We start from the raw sequence: 14664 nt of genomic DNA, 5'->3' as shown, positions 1-14664 counted from the left end.
GAGCGGGCAGAGCGGGCCTGATCCTCATCTCCCTGCAGGCTGGTGAAGGGCATGAACTTCTCGGTGGTGGTGTTCGACACAGCGCCCACAGGCCACACGCTAAGACTGCTCAACTTCCCCACCATCGTCGAGCGGGGACTAGGCCGCCTCATGCAGATCAAGAACCAGATCAGCCCCTTCATCTCACAGGCAGGCAGAGCCCCAGGGCATCCAGGAGTCCCCTGAGTCAGAATGGGCCCCCGGACCCCCAGATGTGCAGTAACAAAGGCATTTCCCACATATGCTCTCAGTCAGCACTTCCCAATGGATGGGATGGATCTTCACTGCGGGGGAACTGTCCCCCCTACTCCACAGCACTCAGTGTCCCCACCTCCACCCGCTGAGTGCCCCAGACAGAGCTTGAAAGCACATATCCCAGAGCCAGGTGGCCCAGGTTCGAATGCTTTGCACTCTGGTGTGACACAGCTGTGTGACCTCAAGTCACTTCCCCTCTCTGGGCCTTATCTGTCAAATGGAGAGCATGCGAATCCCCCCATGGGTTATTATTAGCACGACATGACAACCCTGATGCCTTCACACCTTTGCACACCACTGCCACCTCCTTGGTTGTGTGTGGTCCCCCGGCGGGGACCTGTGCCTCGGTCACATTTGTGGGGCACTTACTGTGTGCCAGACACTGTTCCAAGCACGTGGCCTGTCATACAGCACAACAGCTCTACACATGAGGAAACTGAGGCTCTGGGAGGTCAAGCTAACCTGGCCACAGTCCCGGAGAAATGGCAGAGCCAGGGTTGGACCCCTGCGATCTGCTCAAGGGCCCACACCTTTAACCGCTGGGAGGTGTCAGGAGTCATCCCCCGGGTGTCTAGTGAGCCCAACCCAGGGAGTATAATGCGCCCCAGGTAAACCATGAGCCCTCTCACATCGTCCCCACAGATGTGCAACATGCTGGGCCTCGGGGACATGAACGCAGACCAGCTGGCCTCCAAGCTGGAGGAGACGCTGCCTGTCATCCGCTCCGTCAGTGAGCAGTTCAAGGACCCTGTGAGTTGCGGTCCAGGCGGGCGGCGAGAAGCTCAGGGGAAAGAGACAGGGCTGAAATCTGCCCCTCCCTGTCCTGTCTTGGATCCTGCAGGAGCAAACCACCTTCATCTGTGTGTGCATTGCTGAGTTCCTGTCCCTGTATGAAACGGAGCGGCTGATCCAGGAGCTGGCCAAGTGCAAGATCGACACTCACAACATCATTGTCAACCAACTCGTCTTCCCTGATCCCGAGAAGCCCTGCAAGATGTGTGAGGCCCGCCACAAGATCCAGGCCAAGTACCTGGACCAGGTGCGCACACCCACCCTCCCGCCCAGCCCTCATACCTCTGACCCTGGAAGCTGGGGTCTGGCCCAGCCCAGCCAAGGCACTGCTGACCTTTTACTGTATTCTCTGACCTTTTGCTCCAGCCCACCTTCTGTTCCTCGCCTCAACCCCCTGCCCTTCACCCACTGCTTCAGACCTTCTGATTCTGGCCTTCATAGACTGGCTGGCCTGGCCTAGATACCTCTCACCCTGGGGAGTGGGAGGTCCAGCCCAGTGGTCTCTGACCTCACTGGCGCCACTCCCACCTATGTCCCTGTGAAGCCCTTGCTCATATTCTCTCCCTGACTCTGGGAGACTCCTAGCCTGATCCTTTACGTTGATCACATTCTATCCCTACCCTGTGGCCCTGCTGCCTTCTGCCCTCTACCGCTGCCGCAGATGGAGGACCTATATGAAGACTTCCACATTGTGAAGCTGCCACTGCTGCCCCATGAAGTTCGGGGGGCGGACAAGGTCAACACCTTCTCTGCTCTTCTCCTGGAGCCCTACAAGCCCCCCAGTGCCCAGTAGCACCACCACCAGCCCCAGCTGCTGCCATTTCACACTCAGCCGCCACCCACCGGGGCAGAGTTTGCACAAAGTTCCCCCATAATACAGGGGAGCCACTTGGGGGAAGGGAGGCGGGGAGGGGGTCTTTTCCCCCTGGTGGGGCTGGGGGAGCTGTAGCTGCCCCCGCACCTCTCCCTGCCTCTCCTCCCTCAATAAAATGATCTTAAACTACTGTGGATGTTGACATGGGGGGTTGGGGCCTAATACCTCCATGTACAGTTGAAAAGGTTGTACACTGCACGAAGATGTCACATCCAGAGAGGCATAGATGTATGTTTAGGTCTCTCACAACAGAGACCTAATAGAGATGTGTGTTTATTGTAATTTTGGAAGGAGGGTTCTTCTGTAAAGGGGTGCCTTTTTCTAGCTCTATATGGGTAAGGGTGTCCTCTGGGGCTGTAAGGCCTGGAGTAGAAGAAAGGGGCATCTGCCCACTTCCTTCAAGGCTCAGAGCATGGGAATGGGGAGGCCCCTTGGCCAGCCCCAGGCTGGTGGGGTGCGGATTAGGTCGGCAGCGGGCCCAGCACTGCCTGCTGTTTGGTTTGGGAATTAGTGGGCACCCTGGGCAGAGGCTGGGCCTGCCAGACTGCGGATTAACAGTTTCCACCCCCACCTCCCAATTCCTGTTACATGGAATGGCATCAGCCTCTCCCAGCACAGGGCTGCAACAGCGGGGCTGATTAAGGGGCAGGATGACAAAGGACTCAGGCTGGACGGGTCCTGAAGTCCTGTCCTGCCCCCAGAGCAGTCTCACTGAGTGGCCTGCCACCTGTTTCCTGCAGTTTGAGCTTCAGTCCCCATATTCCTAAAATGGAGACAGAAGTGTGGCCATTCATAGGGCCATGGCACAAATTCACCTGACCCTGGGAGGGTTAGCAAACCAGCCTGAAAGGCATAAAGCAGCACCCCTTCTCTCTTTCACCCCTCCCTGTGCCACTGCCTGGACAGTCACAGTCATCCCCAAGACCCAGGACTGGCATGACCTTGGGCGTTTGCAAGTTCCAAGCTGGAGCTGGATGGGGATGGTGGGAGAAAGGGGGTGACTAAGGACATGCATGAGTCAGGAAGTGGTGTTCAGACAGTGCACACCCAGGGTCTAGGCGTGCCAGGGTGTGTGTGTGTGAGGGGAATGCAACCATGAGCCTAGACGTGTCCCCCCAGATCAGTCAGGTGTACACAAGCCCATGTGGGCACGCCCACATTGAGGAGGTATTTGTAAACGAACATGGCAGTGCAGCCCATGGCAGGACCCCAGGCTCCAAACCAAACTGCCTAGGTTCGGATCCTGGCTGTGCCATGAACAGACTGTGCGTCCTCTGAGCCTCAGTTTCCCTACCTTGATAGCGGGAATAAGGAGCACAAACTTCACATTTCCTGCTTTTGAGGACACAATGAAATGAAATAGGTAACGCCTTTACAGTGGCCCCAGGCATGTACCTGCCAAGGACTATTTGTTACTATTCACTGTAACAATTAGTAAGCATGTGAACTAGCCTGGGCAACCCGCCTCTGCCCCAGCAGGGGTCCAGCAGTCAGAAGTGTGTGGGGACAGTGAGCTGGAGGAGGGGAGATGAGCACGGGGGTCGATGGGGGCTGTGGAGGGGAGGGCTGGCTGCAGTGTGTGAGGATACATCCAAGGGAATAGGGGCCTCTGGTCAGGTATGGAGCCCATCAACCTGAAGCCTGTCCCCTCCCCAGTTCCCGTAGATGGCAGCATCACCCCTCATCCTCTTTTATGTGCTGTCCAGCAGCTGGACGGCAGAGGCACGGGTCTGAGTACAGCCAGTCCGAGCTGGTTCCTAACTACCCCGGGCTGGGCAGACACCTGCCAGGTTAGGGACACGGCGTCCTGGCTGGCCGGACCTTCGGGGGCAGGGTCGAGCGGAGCCATGTGCACTCCTGGTGCTGGGGTGGACTTGAGAGGCTCAGAGGCGCCCCAGGGCGCCCCTCTTGGAGTTGAAACCCTGAGCATCTGCCCCTCCCACACTGGGCTATGCATTCAATGGTGAAGATGGAGGGTTGTTTGTGCCAGGCTAGAGTGCCCGCTTTGTAGGTGTGTCTGTAAAAGGAGAACATCTATCCTGTATCCATGCCAAATGTGGAGACAAGGTTTTGTGTCCCTAAGCTTGTATGTTCATGACAACGCCCAAAGTATCTGAGACCCAGGGTGTGTGTGTGCCTGCCCGTTGCTGCCCGCAGTGAGGGGGTGTTGGGGAGGGTGTGTCTTACGTATTGATGTACAAATGAATGCAGGTGAGTTTCTTGAGGGGTTATGGCCTGACTCCATCTGGATGTGACCCTCTGGGTCTGTGGGACTGCTGGGAGGGGTCGATGTTGTATGAGTGTGTCTTTGCTACACTGGTATATCGAAGGGACTCCCTAGGACCCAGCTCTGACCCCAGGACTGTGTGCTGCTGTGCTGAGGGCAGGTGCTCCTGCATCTGGTGTGTGGCCATGGTGCGTTTTTGTGCAGGGGAGATCAGGAATAAATGTCTGCTACCTCCCTCTGTGTGATGGCTCACGTGTGAAGGCATTCTGGGGTCGGGCTGGGGTCTGCACTTGGCTGGTTGTGTGACCTTGCGTGTGTCTTTATTACATAGTATGATCATGAAGGAATTCAGGGTGACTTGGTCCCTGCCCCTGTGTTCCTGGGTGGCTCTTTGGAGCACTACGTGGGTGCCTGAGAGCTGAGAGCCTGGTGGGTTAGGGTCCATCTGCTTTATATCTGCGTATGGGGGTGGGGGGGCTAAGTGTTGTCTCTTTGGTGACTCTGGAAGTCTTTGTGACAGTGCATACTGCTTTCTGGGTCACCGTGGTCGTGGGAGGCTGTGTTGAGGAAAGCTGAATTTGTGTCTGGGTCTATGGTGTGTGTTTCTAGGTGCATCTTTGTGTGTGATTACAGGTGAGTGTGGAGCGACCCAGACTCACTGAGCAGTGTGTGTATATGTCTGGGTCTGGTAAAGACAGGGTTCCTGCCCCCTCCCCCAGGTCTAGGTCCAAGATTTCTTGGATCTGCCAGTGACTGACTGGGAGACTGGACAGGAAGGAGCTAAGGAGGACAAGGTGAATTCCCCACCCCCTGCCCCAGGTGACAAACTGATGAGACTTCAAAGTTCTGAGGCTGCAACTGAGGGGGAGGGCCAGGGAGGGGCCACCCACACCCACTCCCCAGCCCCCTCCCTTACAGAATCTGGCTTCAGCCCCACCCAACCCTGAAGCCCGTCCTTTCCCAGTCCCTGAGTGTCCCTGAACCAGCCACCAGGTGAGAAGGACCCAGGCCTGGGGGAATAGGGAAACTTGAGGACTAGTCGGTCTGTGGGCAAGAATCTGAGTCCTCAGGGTAGGGTGTGGAGGGCTCAGAAGGCTAGAGGGGAATGGACAGAGGAAAGGTCTAGGTGGATCCAGAAGAGGGAGGGGACAGAGCCGGTTCGATTAAGTGGGAGGAGGATAGGCTGGGGCAGCTGTGCAGGAGAAGGAGCCAGCCTGAGGCTGAGGGGCTATGGGGGAGGACCTGGGGCCTGGAAGCTTGGGGATCCGGCTTTGGAGGGCTTCAAAAGGAGATGCAGGGGAGAGAATGGGCCGAGACTGGGTTAGGGGAGTAGGGGGAGGGAAAGCAGAAGTGGGACTTGAGGGAAGGAAGTCAGTTGGAGTCCCGGGAACATAGAAACTGAGGCGCTAGGGACTCGGGGAGCGGGGGGGAGGCTGTAGATGGCGTCCAGGTAAGGGGTATGGGATCAGAGATGGCAGCTCGGGTTAACTCGGTGGACCAAGGGCCTTGGCGGTGGAGGATGAACGGAGAGGGCCTGCGGAGGTCGGCGCAGGACGCTGGGACCTGGAGTCCAAGGAAGGGAGTGGCCTGCCAGAGGGCCTTGGGGAGGAGGGCTGGGGGCTAGGGCAGGACTGAGCAGGTGGGAGGGGACGGGAAGCTGAGCCAGAGCCGGTACCGAGGAGGTGGCCGGGCGTGGAAAGTGACGCGGAGCTGAGTCGTCCCCGCACCTTTCCACTCTCGCCCGCAGCCTTCCAGCCCTGCCCGGCCCCCCATTCCTCGGCCCCCAATCCCGGGTCCGGTCCAGCCCCCTCTCCTTGGGCTTGACCGGCCCGGGCGCCACGATGACCGTCACGTACACAGCTTCCGTGGCGAACGCGCGCTTCGGCGGCTTCTCGAAGCTGCTGCTGCTGTGGCGCGGGAGCATCTACAAACTTCTGTGGCGCGAGCTGCTGTGTTTCCTTGGGCTCTACATGGCGCTGAGTGCCGCCTATCGGTGAGGCGGCCCCGGGAGAGTGGGGAGGGCCGGCCGGAGTGGGGGCGTCTGGGGAGGGGCTCCGGGCTGGCCCCGGAGGAGGTGCTGGAAGGGAGACCTGCAACTGGGGACAGGGGCTCGCCCGTGATCCCGCGCCCCCTCCCTCGCAGCTTCGTGCTGACCGAAGAGCAGAAGCGCTACTTTGAGAAGCTCGTTCTTTACTGCGACCAGTACGCCAGTCTCATCCCGGTCTCTTTTGTGCTCGGTGCGTTCGCGCTCCTGAGTTCCCCATTCCCTGCATCCTGAGAAACCCATTGCCATTCATGCCTTTCTGAGACGCCCCCCCATCAAAGCCACCCCCCGCAAATCCCCATTTCTGCGTCCTTTAGGCCAAATATGGCCCCAATTTCTGAGACCTTGTATGTCACCTGGTCAGAGGGTCCCCTGAGGTGCCCCCAATGAGAACTCCGTGTCATGCATAGGCTTATCCCTGGTCAACTCAGGGACTCCCATCTGTGTCTGCGTGGGATTACTAGTGCCTCCCCTCACATGTACTGAGCCCCAGGGACCCCCATCCAAGAGCCCCACATGACTCCATCCTTTCAAGTCCAGCCTGAGGGGCGTCTCTCTGACAAGTCCCAGCTCCCTGTCCTCAGTGACTTCACTTGAACTCAGCCTTCCTCCCACCATTCTGCGCCCACAAGGATGGGGTGACCAGCCTGCCCCAGGTTCCCTGACTTAGACACCATGCCCAACCCCTTCACACATCCCTGGCTCCGGGGCTCCCTGTGGCTTTGGTGACAACCTGCCTGTGAGCCCTCTGTCTCCACCTCTATACGGAGATCCCAATCTCCCATCCCAGGTGACATCCAAGTAGCCAGGGTGATCCAGCCTGCACCAAACTCTCTGACCTCAGGGCTGAATCTCCAGGTTCCCAGCTCAGGTGGCCCCACATGGTCTGGGTATCCAGCCTACCGCATGTTCCTGATGAAGACCCTATGTCACTCCTCTTCCCATGAGCTGGGACCCCAAACCCCTGGCCCTAGTGTCCCAACTGAGTCTCCCATTCCCGGCTCTCCTGCAGGCTTCTACGTAACGCTCGTGGTGCACCGCTGGTGGAACCAGTACCTATGCATGCCCCTGCCCGACGCGCTCATGTGCGTGGTGGTCGGCACAGTGCATGGGCGCGACGAGCGTGGCCGCCTCTACCGACGCACGCTCATGCGCCATGAAGGACTCTCTGCTGTGCTTATCCTGCGCTCTGTCAGCACCGCTGTCTTCAAGCGCTTCCCCACCATAGACCATGTGGTGGAAGCAGGTGAGGCTCCGGCCAAAAGGAACGCGGTGGGGCGCAAAGACTGAGGGTGGGGCAAATAACCCCCGACCTCGCCCCTCCAGGGTTTATGACCAGCGAGGAGCGCAAGAAGTTCGAGAACCTGAACTCATCCTACAACAAGTACTGGGTGCCTTGCGTCTGGTTCTCGAACCTGGCGGCGCAGGCTCGGCACGAGGGCCACATCCGCAACAACGGCGCCCTTAAGCTGCTGCTGGAGGTGGGCTCTCCAGGTGGTCACTCATATAAAATGCCAGGGAAATTGTATCCCACGCACCCTGAGGTTGTGTGTCTGCCACGAGCCTCCCACAAGGCGGATCCCAACCACCCTTATCTAGCAGCCCCCAGGTGTACACTTAATCTCCATGGGGCGGCTCCTAGGTGCATAGTGCCCCTAGGTGTACACTCACCACTAAATACTCTCCCTGAAGTCCCTAGAAGCACACGCCCGCCTCCCACCAGGTGACCACTCACCTCCATCCCAGGTACACCCCCCCCCCCCCCCCCCCCCCGCACTGGAAGGCGAAATCTTAACTGCTGGACTGCACCCCCGCCCCCCCCCCCCCCCCCCCGCTTAATCCCCATGTGTGAGCTCACTATTCAGGCCCCCTCATGACCTGTATCTCCCTCCAGGAGCTGACTGTGTTTCAGAGCAAGTGTGGGATGCTCTTTCACTACGACTGGATTAGCGTACCCCTTGTCTACACCCAGGTAACCCCGCCGTGCCTCTTTACATCCCGCGTCAGAGGCCCTGGAGCGTTGGTCTCAAGGAGGAACTGAGGGCCAGCTAAGACCCCATCACGGTGACTCGCGATCCTAGCTCTGGTCTCTCCATGACCCCCCAAGGCCCAGAGAACCCTGAATTGGCACTCGGTCCTGCCCCTCCCCCAGGTGGTGACCATCGCTGTGTACAGCTACTTCCTGGCCTGCCTCATCGGTCGCCAGTTCCTGGACCCGGCGCAGGGCTACAAAGACCACGACCTGGACCTGTGCGTACCCATCTTCACCCTGCTGCAGTTCTTCTATGCGGGCTGGCTCAAGGTGGGTGGGGCCCCAAGGCCAGGACTCCAGGGGTGGAGCGGGCAGGGGTTTTCAGTTCTCCGCCTACCTCTCCTCTTACCCACTCAGGTAGCTGAGCAGCTTATCAACCCCTTCGGAGAGGACGACGATGACTTTGAGACCAACTTTCTGATCGACCGCAACTTCCAAGTGAGACTCTCTCGGTTAAGACCAACCCTGGGCTCCCAAAGCGGCCCTGGCCCCACCCCTGCTAAGACTCGCTCAGACATCGCCCCTTCTCTCTTTGGTCACCACACTCCTACCCATCCAGAGGGGTCCACCCTGAGGTGCCGGCGCTTTTCCATGCCCACTCTTCCCCGCGTATCCTCGCCCGCAGGTGTCAATGCTGGCCGTGGACGAGATGTACGACGACCTGGCCATGCTGGAGAAGGACCTATACTGGGACGCAGCTGAGGCTCGCACTCCCTACACCGCTGCCACCGCCTTCCTGTTGCAGCAGCCCTCCTTCCAGGGCTCCACCTTCGACATCACGTGAGCCAGTGGGGATGGGCGGGGTCTCTTGGGGGCGGGGTTAATGACTGCCGGGTGTATCTGATTGAAGGGGCTGTGGGTGGCCAGGTCGGGGCTAAAGGCTACACCCTGGAGATTCGGGGCTAAGAGCTAAAGTCATGAGGACTAGGACGGGGCAGGGGTCAGGGATCCGGGTCAAGGTCTGGGACCCGGCCACCAACTGGGAGCAGAGCTAAGGGCTACAGTCCATGAGGACTGGTCGGGCCAGAAGCGGTACCAAAGGACAGGTGGCAGGGCCCCAACTTAGCCTTTTGAGGCCTAAGTTTGAGCATAGCCAGAGCCAGAGGATAAGGCCAGGCTCTCGGGTGAGGAGCCAAGGTCTTTTGGGATAAATGGGACAATGGGGTGGAAAAGCAGCGTTCCTCGGTCCCAACTCTGTTGATGAAGAAGGGAGATGCCGCAGCGCTGACCCACTGTCTCTTCCGCAGGCTGGCCAAGGAGGACATGCAGTTCCAGCGGCAGGACGGCGTGGATGCGCCGCTGAGCGATGCACATGGCGACTTCCTGCAGCGCCTCCTGCCGGTGGGCGCGGGCATGGCCGCTGGAGGCCTGCTGGGCCGGCGCCTGTCTTTACTGCGCCGCAAGAACAGCTGCGTGTCGGAGGAATCCACAGCCGCCAGCTGCGCATGCGCGGGCGCCCCTGATGGCGCGGCCCCAGAGTGCAGTTGCAGTGACGCGCTGCTACACTCAGGCCTGCCGGAGCCGGAGTCTGAGCCCCACGCCGGCCGCGAGCCGCCAGCCCCCGGGCCACCCGCCGAGCCCTTCACCGTTGTGCCAATGCCCGGGCCCCGGGGCCGGCTCCACCCTGGCTGCCCAGCCCCATTGGCGAGGAGAAGGAGAGTCTAACCTGAGACCCTTGTACCCTGGATCCCCAAGGACAGGGAAAATGCCCCAACACCGCCCGCAAGCAGTGGTTTGGGCTTTATAAGCTGCCTGTGGACTCTGCCTGCCCGCTTCTTACCTGCCTGCGTCCCGCCTTTACGTTTGGCACAGAGGCTTGGAGCGCCTCCTGTGGGCCAGGCATTGCACTGAGGGCAGGGTATTCTTCCAGCATCTTTGAACTGCCGGTCCTTACCACCAGCTCTACTTCCTACCCGCCACTGCGTGAGAGTTTTTATCAGTGTGCCTTGCCTTTCTTCTTTCCTCAAATTGGACATATGAGTGCCCACCTCAATGCGCTGTGAGGATGAAATGAAATGCGGCTTTAAAGTGTTTGGTACATAATAGGTGCTCAATAAACTTTTAGCGTTTTTTTGGTTTGTTTGTTTGTACTCAGCTCCTGCCAGGCATTATGCTAAGTAAGCTTTAAGGAATTCTCCAGATTATTTGATGATGCCCTGCCCACTTCCTCCCAAATTCTCTCTGAAATGGCCCCATTAGTGCCCAGGGCTTTACTCATTAATCAACGTAGGACTCATGGTCCAAGGACCATAGCTTTCTCCTGCCAGCGTTTTTCTTTTTCTTTTCTTCTTTTTTTTTTTTTGCCGTGCAGCTTGTGGGATCCTAGCTCTCCAACCAGGGATCGAACCCGGGCCCAAGGCAGTGAAAGTGCAGAGTCCTAACCACGAGACCTCCAGGGAATTCGCCTGCCAGCCTCGATTTATGCTTCTGCAAGTGACCCCTCTGCCTCAAGCCCCTGCACTCTCAGATACCCCTTCAGTGCTCTAGGTCTTACATCAATCGTATGTAGATGACTCCTGAATTTAGAAGTGCAGCCAGGATCCCTCCCCCGACTCGAGACCCAGAGAGCCAGCTTCCTGCTTGACATCTGCATGTGGGGATCTCACGGGCACCTCGAACATAACATGCCCCCAAACCAGCTCCCTATCGGCTCCCCACCTGTCCCAACCTCTGTTATCTTTGTCCTTCCAGATGATGAGGACAAAACCTGGGGGTCACCTTCAACTCTGCTCTTTCTTTCATCCCCTCTCCTTATCAACCCAGTAGCAAATCCCATCAGCTTAGTCTTCAAACTGTATCCAGAATCCAACCATTTCCCATTCCTCCAGGGTCCACACCCTGGCCAGAGCCCTCACTATCACCCAACCACCCACCTGGACTAGTGACCTGGTCTCTCAGCTCTGGCCCTAACACCCCCGCAGTCTTTTCCTCCCACAGGAGCCAAAGGGAGCCTGTGAAAACTTGAATCAGGTCATGTTGCTCTTTTGCTTAGAACACTCTGTGGCTCCCACTTCACTTAGAATGAAAGCTAAAGTACTCCACACACCCCACAAGGCCCTGGACAGTCTCCCTGGTCTTAACTCCCTCCATTCTTCCCCTCACTCACTCCACTCCAGCCACACTGGCCTCCTCACTGTTCCTCTAACCCACCGAGCAAGGTCTCATCCCAGGGCCTTTACACATGCTATTCCCTCTTCCTGGATCACTCTTCCCCAGATACCTACATGGTCCCTCCCTCACCTCTTGCAGGTCTCTGCTTAAATTATGTCACTTCCTTGGTGAGGCCTCCTTTCCTGGCCTTTTATTAAAAATCACCACCTGGGCTTCCCTGGTGGCACAGTGGTTGAGAGTCCACCTGCCAATGCAGGGGACACAGGTTTGTGCCCCGGTCCGGGAAGATCCCACATGCCGCGGAGCAGCTGGGCCCGTGAGCCATGGCTGCTGAGCCTGCGCGTCCGGAGCCTGTGCTCCACAACGGGAGAGGCCACAACAGTGAGAGGCCCACGTACCGCAAAAAAATAAAAATAAAAAATCACCACCTCCCAAATCCACTTCCTGCATCCCCATGACTTTTGTCTGCTTTATTTTTCTCTGTAGCACTTCTCGCATCAAATATTTTATCTATTTTGTTTATTATCTGTTTCCATTGGAATTGACAGCTTCCTGAGGTAGGGATTTTTGTCTGAAGCTTCTTCAAAACCCACCACACACACGTACAGTTACACAGATACAAACATGATTCAAACGTCCTACTGGGTGCTATCGGTCACTCACACTTAAGTAAGAACACAAGCTAGGATTTTCTTAAAAGCAGTGACCTGAGCCCCTGGCCTACCTTCTCTCCCTCCCCTCAGTGCCCAGAGTCCAGCCAAGTCAGATTGAAAGTCTTTATTATCTTTCTTCTCAAATATAAAATCACTCTCTCCCCTGGCAGCTCACTAAAATCAAGAATAAGAATCACATTGCTAAAAAGAACAGGCCCATTCCTGCCTCCCGCCTCATCCTGCACTCTCGTCCCACCTGGGAGAGAAAAGGGCAGAGATTATGACTTTAAGGCTCTCAAGCAACTAGCTGAGGCATAATGCTGGGGCCCAAGTGAGTCAGGGGAATCCAGGGTGGATTAAGCCCTGATTGGCTGGACAGGTGGCAGGATCCTGAGATCCATCAATGCTTGTCAGTGGGGCGCATGTTCAAGGGTGCTAGGCGTCCCAGGGGTCCACGGCGAGCATTGGTGGCCAGCCGCTGCTGTGCCAGGAAGGACTGGGCATGGGCAGGGGCCCCCTCTTTCCCCGCTCGCTGCTGCAGAGCCATGCCCTGGAGGGAGGGGCATAGTTGGGGTCAGGTGAGCCCACAGGACCCCCATCCCCACCCAATACTTCAGCCATGGCAACGGTGCACTCACCATATTATACCAGGCACTGATGAGCAGCTTTTCTTCCTGCTCTCGCTGACTTCGACTCTTCTCAAAGTCCATCTGCTAAGGAGGCAATAGTCAAGGACCTGGATATGCTGAGGACAGTGAGAAGGGACAAGGACACCCACCTCCAGGTGCCGGATGCGGACATCCCGCTCCCGGAGCTGTGTCCTCAGGGTGTGGAGTTCCGGAGGAGCTCCCCCAGGTGGCCGCTGCTTGGGTTCCAGGGTCTGTATGACCTAGGGGTTGGGGAAGACACAGCCAGGGTGACCTTGGCCTCACAGGTGGTGTAAAAGTCTGTGACATGATTAGGTAGGACAGGTGTGGGGGCAGGAGGCATGAACCAATGGGAGGCAGCAGCCTCGGCAGGAGGCGTGTAGGGCAGCCAGCGCCCGTCCTCACTGTGCGCGCCTTGTCCACGTATCTGCGGTACCGCTCCTCCATGGCCCGCAAGTCCGCGTCCTTTTTCTGCAGGTTGTGCTGCAGCTCCTCGACACGCCGGGCTGCTGGGGGAACAAGGTGGCCCCTCAGCTCTGTGCCAAGCTTGGGGCCCCCTGCACCCAGCCGGCCACCCAGTCCCACTCACTGCTGCTATCGGCAGGGGGCTCTAGTTCCTCGATGTACTCGCGCTTCCGCTGCAGCTCCAGATCTGCCTCATGCAACTTCTGCCTGCGGGCAGGGGACCGGAGGCAGCAGGCTGAGCTCTGGGCCCATTTCTTTTCTCCTAGTGGTGGCCACAGCCTTCCCAGCCAGCCAGAAGTGTCCCTGCAGACCTCTCTGCCTGACCCCAAGCCTGGGGGTTATGTGCGCTGGCCCCACCATCTCCTCAGCCATCAGAGTCCCAACCCTCTACACCCCTCATCAGGTGGCCCCTGGACCAGCCCTCCCATTTGTCCACTTCTCCCCATTCCACAAGCCCACTCGCTGGTCCAGGCATCATCATCCCTTGCCATCCCCCTCTACTCTCAACCCCTCAGTTCCATTCTCTACCCAGCAGCCAGGCATCTTTCTGGAGTGCAAATCTCTTATAAAACAAAAGGAAATATGGGACTTCCCTGGTGGCACAGTGGTTAAGAGTCCGCCTACCAATGCAGGGGACATGGGTTCGAGCCCTGGTCTGGGAAAATCCCACATGCTGCGGAGTAACTAAGCCTGTGCGCCACAACTACTGAGCCTGCGCTCTAGAGCCCACAAGCCACAACTACTGAGCCTGCGCTCTAGAGCCCACAAGCCACAACTACTGAGCCCGTGCTCCACAACAAGAGAAGCCACCGCAGTGAGAAGCCCACGCACTGCAACAAAGAGTAGCCCCCACTTGCTGCAACTAGAGGAAGCCCGCGTGCAGCAACAAAGACCCAACGCAGCCAAAAATAAATTAAAAATTTTAAACATTTTTAAAACAGGAAAGGAAATGCAAGCTAATAATTTACAGTTCTGCCACCTGTGGCAAAACCCCAAAGATTCCTGTAGGTGAGACTATTGTCATGTGTTGGACATGGAACATGGTATAACATCTAATAGTGAACCTCTGGCTATGTCTACTTAAATTACAAAGGCATGTACCCTGGAGCCACCCATTCCATTTTTGTGTATATTTTCACATAAGCAAAATGTTGCATATATAAGGTTTACTTTGTTACATTGTTTGAAATTGCAAATACCTAGAAAGAATGAGTTATTATGATATTACAAAAAATGCTATAGGCCAGGTCTTCTGGACCAGAATTCTACAGGAGAATTAAGCCCTAATGCCTCCAGGTATCCATCCTCTGTAAGGAAATAACTTTCTGTGTTCCAGGTCGGCCTTAGCTTCATTGCATCCTTGGCAGAACTGAGAAAATAGTCACGAAAATAATTTTCTGTATGGCCTAGTTCCCCTATGGAACCCCAGTTGACAAAGGCTGCTATATTTGAAAAAAAATAAGAAGGACTCCCTTTATTTATTCTTAAGGAGAAATTTCTCCAGTTAACTTGTTAAGTAGGGAAA

The 14664-nt window shown here is 57.1% G+C and overlaps 3 protein-coding genes across 4 annotated transcripts in view; 2 read left to right on the top strand and 1 right to left on the bottom strand.

The window, feature by feature from the left end:
• Nucleotides 1–2088, top strand: part of GET3 (guided entry of tail-anchored proteins factor 3, ATPase) — a 6492-nt gene extending 4404 nt beyond the window's left edge. Inside the window, exons 4-7 of the mRNA XM_007469102.1 lie at nucleotides 39–189; nucleotides 937–1044; nucleotides 1136–1333; nucleotides 1748–2088. Coding sequence (XP_007469164.1) covers nucleotides 39–189; nucleotides 937–1044; nucleotides 1136–1333; nucleotides 1748–1879 — 589 coding nt within the window. The 3' untranslated portion in view covers nucleotides 1880–2088. The remainder of the gene's footprint in view (nucleotides 1–38; nucleotides 190–936; nucleotides 1045–1135; nucleotides 1334–1747) is intronic.
• A 3940-nt stretch (nucleotides 2089–6028) lies between these two features.
• Nucleotides 6029–9933, top strand: BEST2 (bestrophin 2). The gene is given in 10 exon segments (XM_007469121.1): nucleotides 6029–6180; nucleotides 6330–6424; nucleotides 7244–7477; nucleotides 7558–7712; nucleotides 8126–8203; nucleotides 8384–8533; nucleotides 8621–8701; nucleotides 8889–9043; nucleotides 9511–9869; nucleotides 9872–9933. Coding segments are annotated over 10 exon segments (1521 nt in total).
• Nucleotides 9934–12427: 2494 nt separating this feature from the next.
• HOOK2 (hook microtubule tethering protein 2) overlaps nucleotides 12428–14664 on the bottom strand; it is a 10936-nt gene continuing 8699 nt past the window's right edge. For both annotated transcript variants that reach the window (XM_007469100.1, XM_007469101.1), the window contains exons 17-21: nucleotides 13264–13346; nucleotides 13080–13183; nucleotides 12806–12916; nucleotides 12666–12737; nucleotides 12428–12577 (exon numbers count right to left, since the gene is read on the bottom strand). In XM_007469100.1, the coding sequence (XP_007469162.1) occupies nucleotides 12428–12577; nucleotides 12666–12737; nucleotides 12806–12916; nucleotides 13080–13183; nucleotides 13264–13346 (520 nt within the window). The remainder of the gene's footprint in view (nucleotides 12578–12665; nucleotides 12738–12805; nucleotides 12917–13079; nucleotides 13184–13263; nucleotides 13347–14664) is intronic.

This window comes from Lipotes vexillifer, unplaced genomic scaffold, assembly GCF_000442215.2.
Source record: "Lipotes vexillifer unplaced genomic scaffold, Lipotes_vexillifer_v1.1 scaffold1699, whole genome shotgun sequence".
In the NCBI taxonomy this organism is placed as follows: Eukaryota; Metazoa; Chordata; class Mammalia; order Artiodactyla; family Lipotidae; genus Lipotes; species Lipotes vexillifer.
This window is presented reverse-complemented; position numbering and strand designations above follow the sequence as displayed.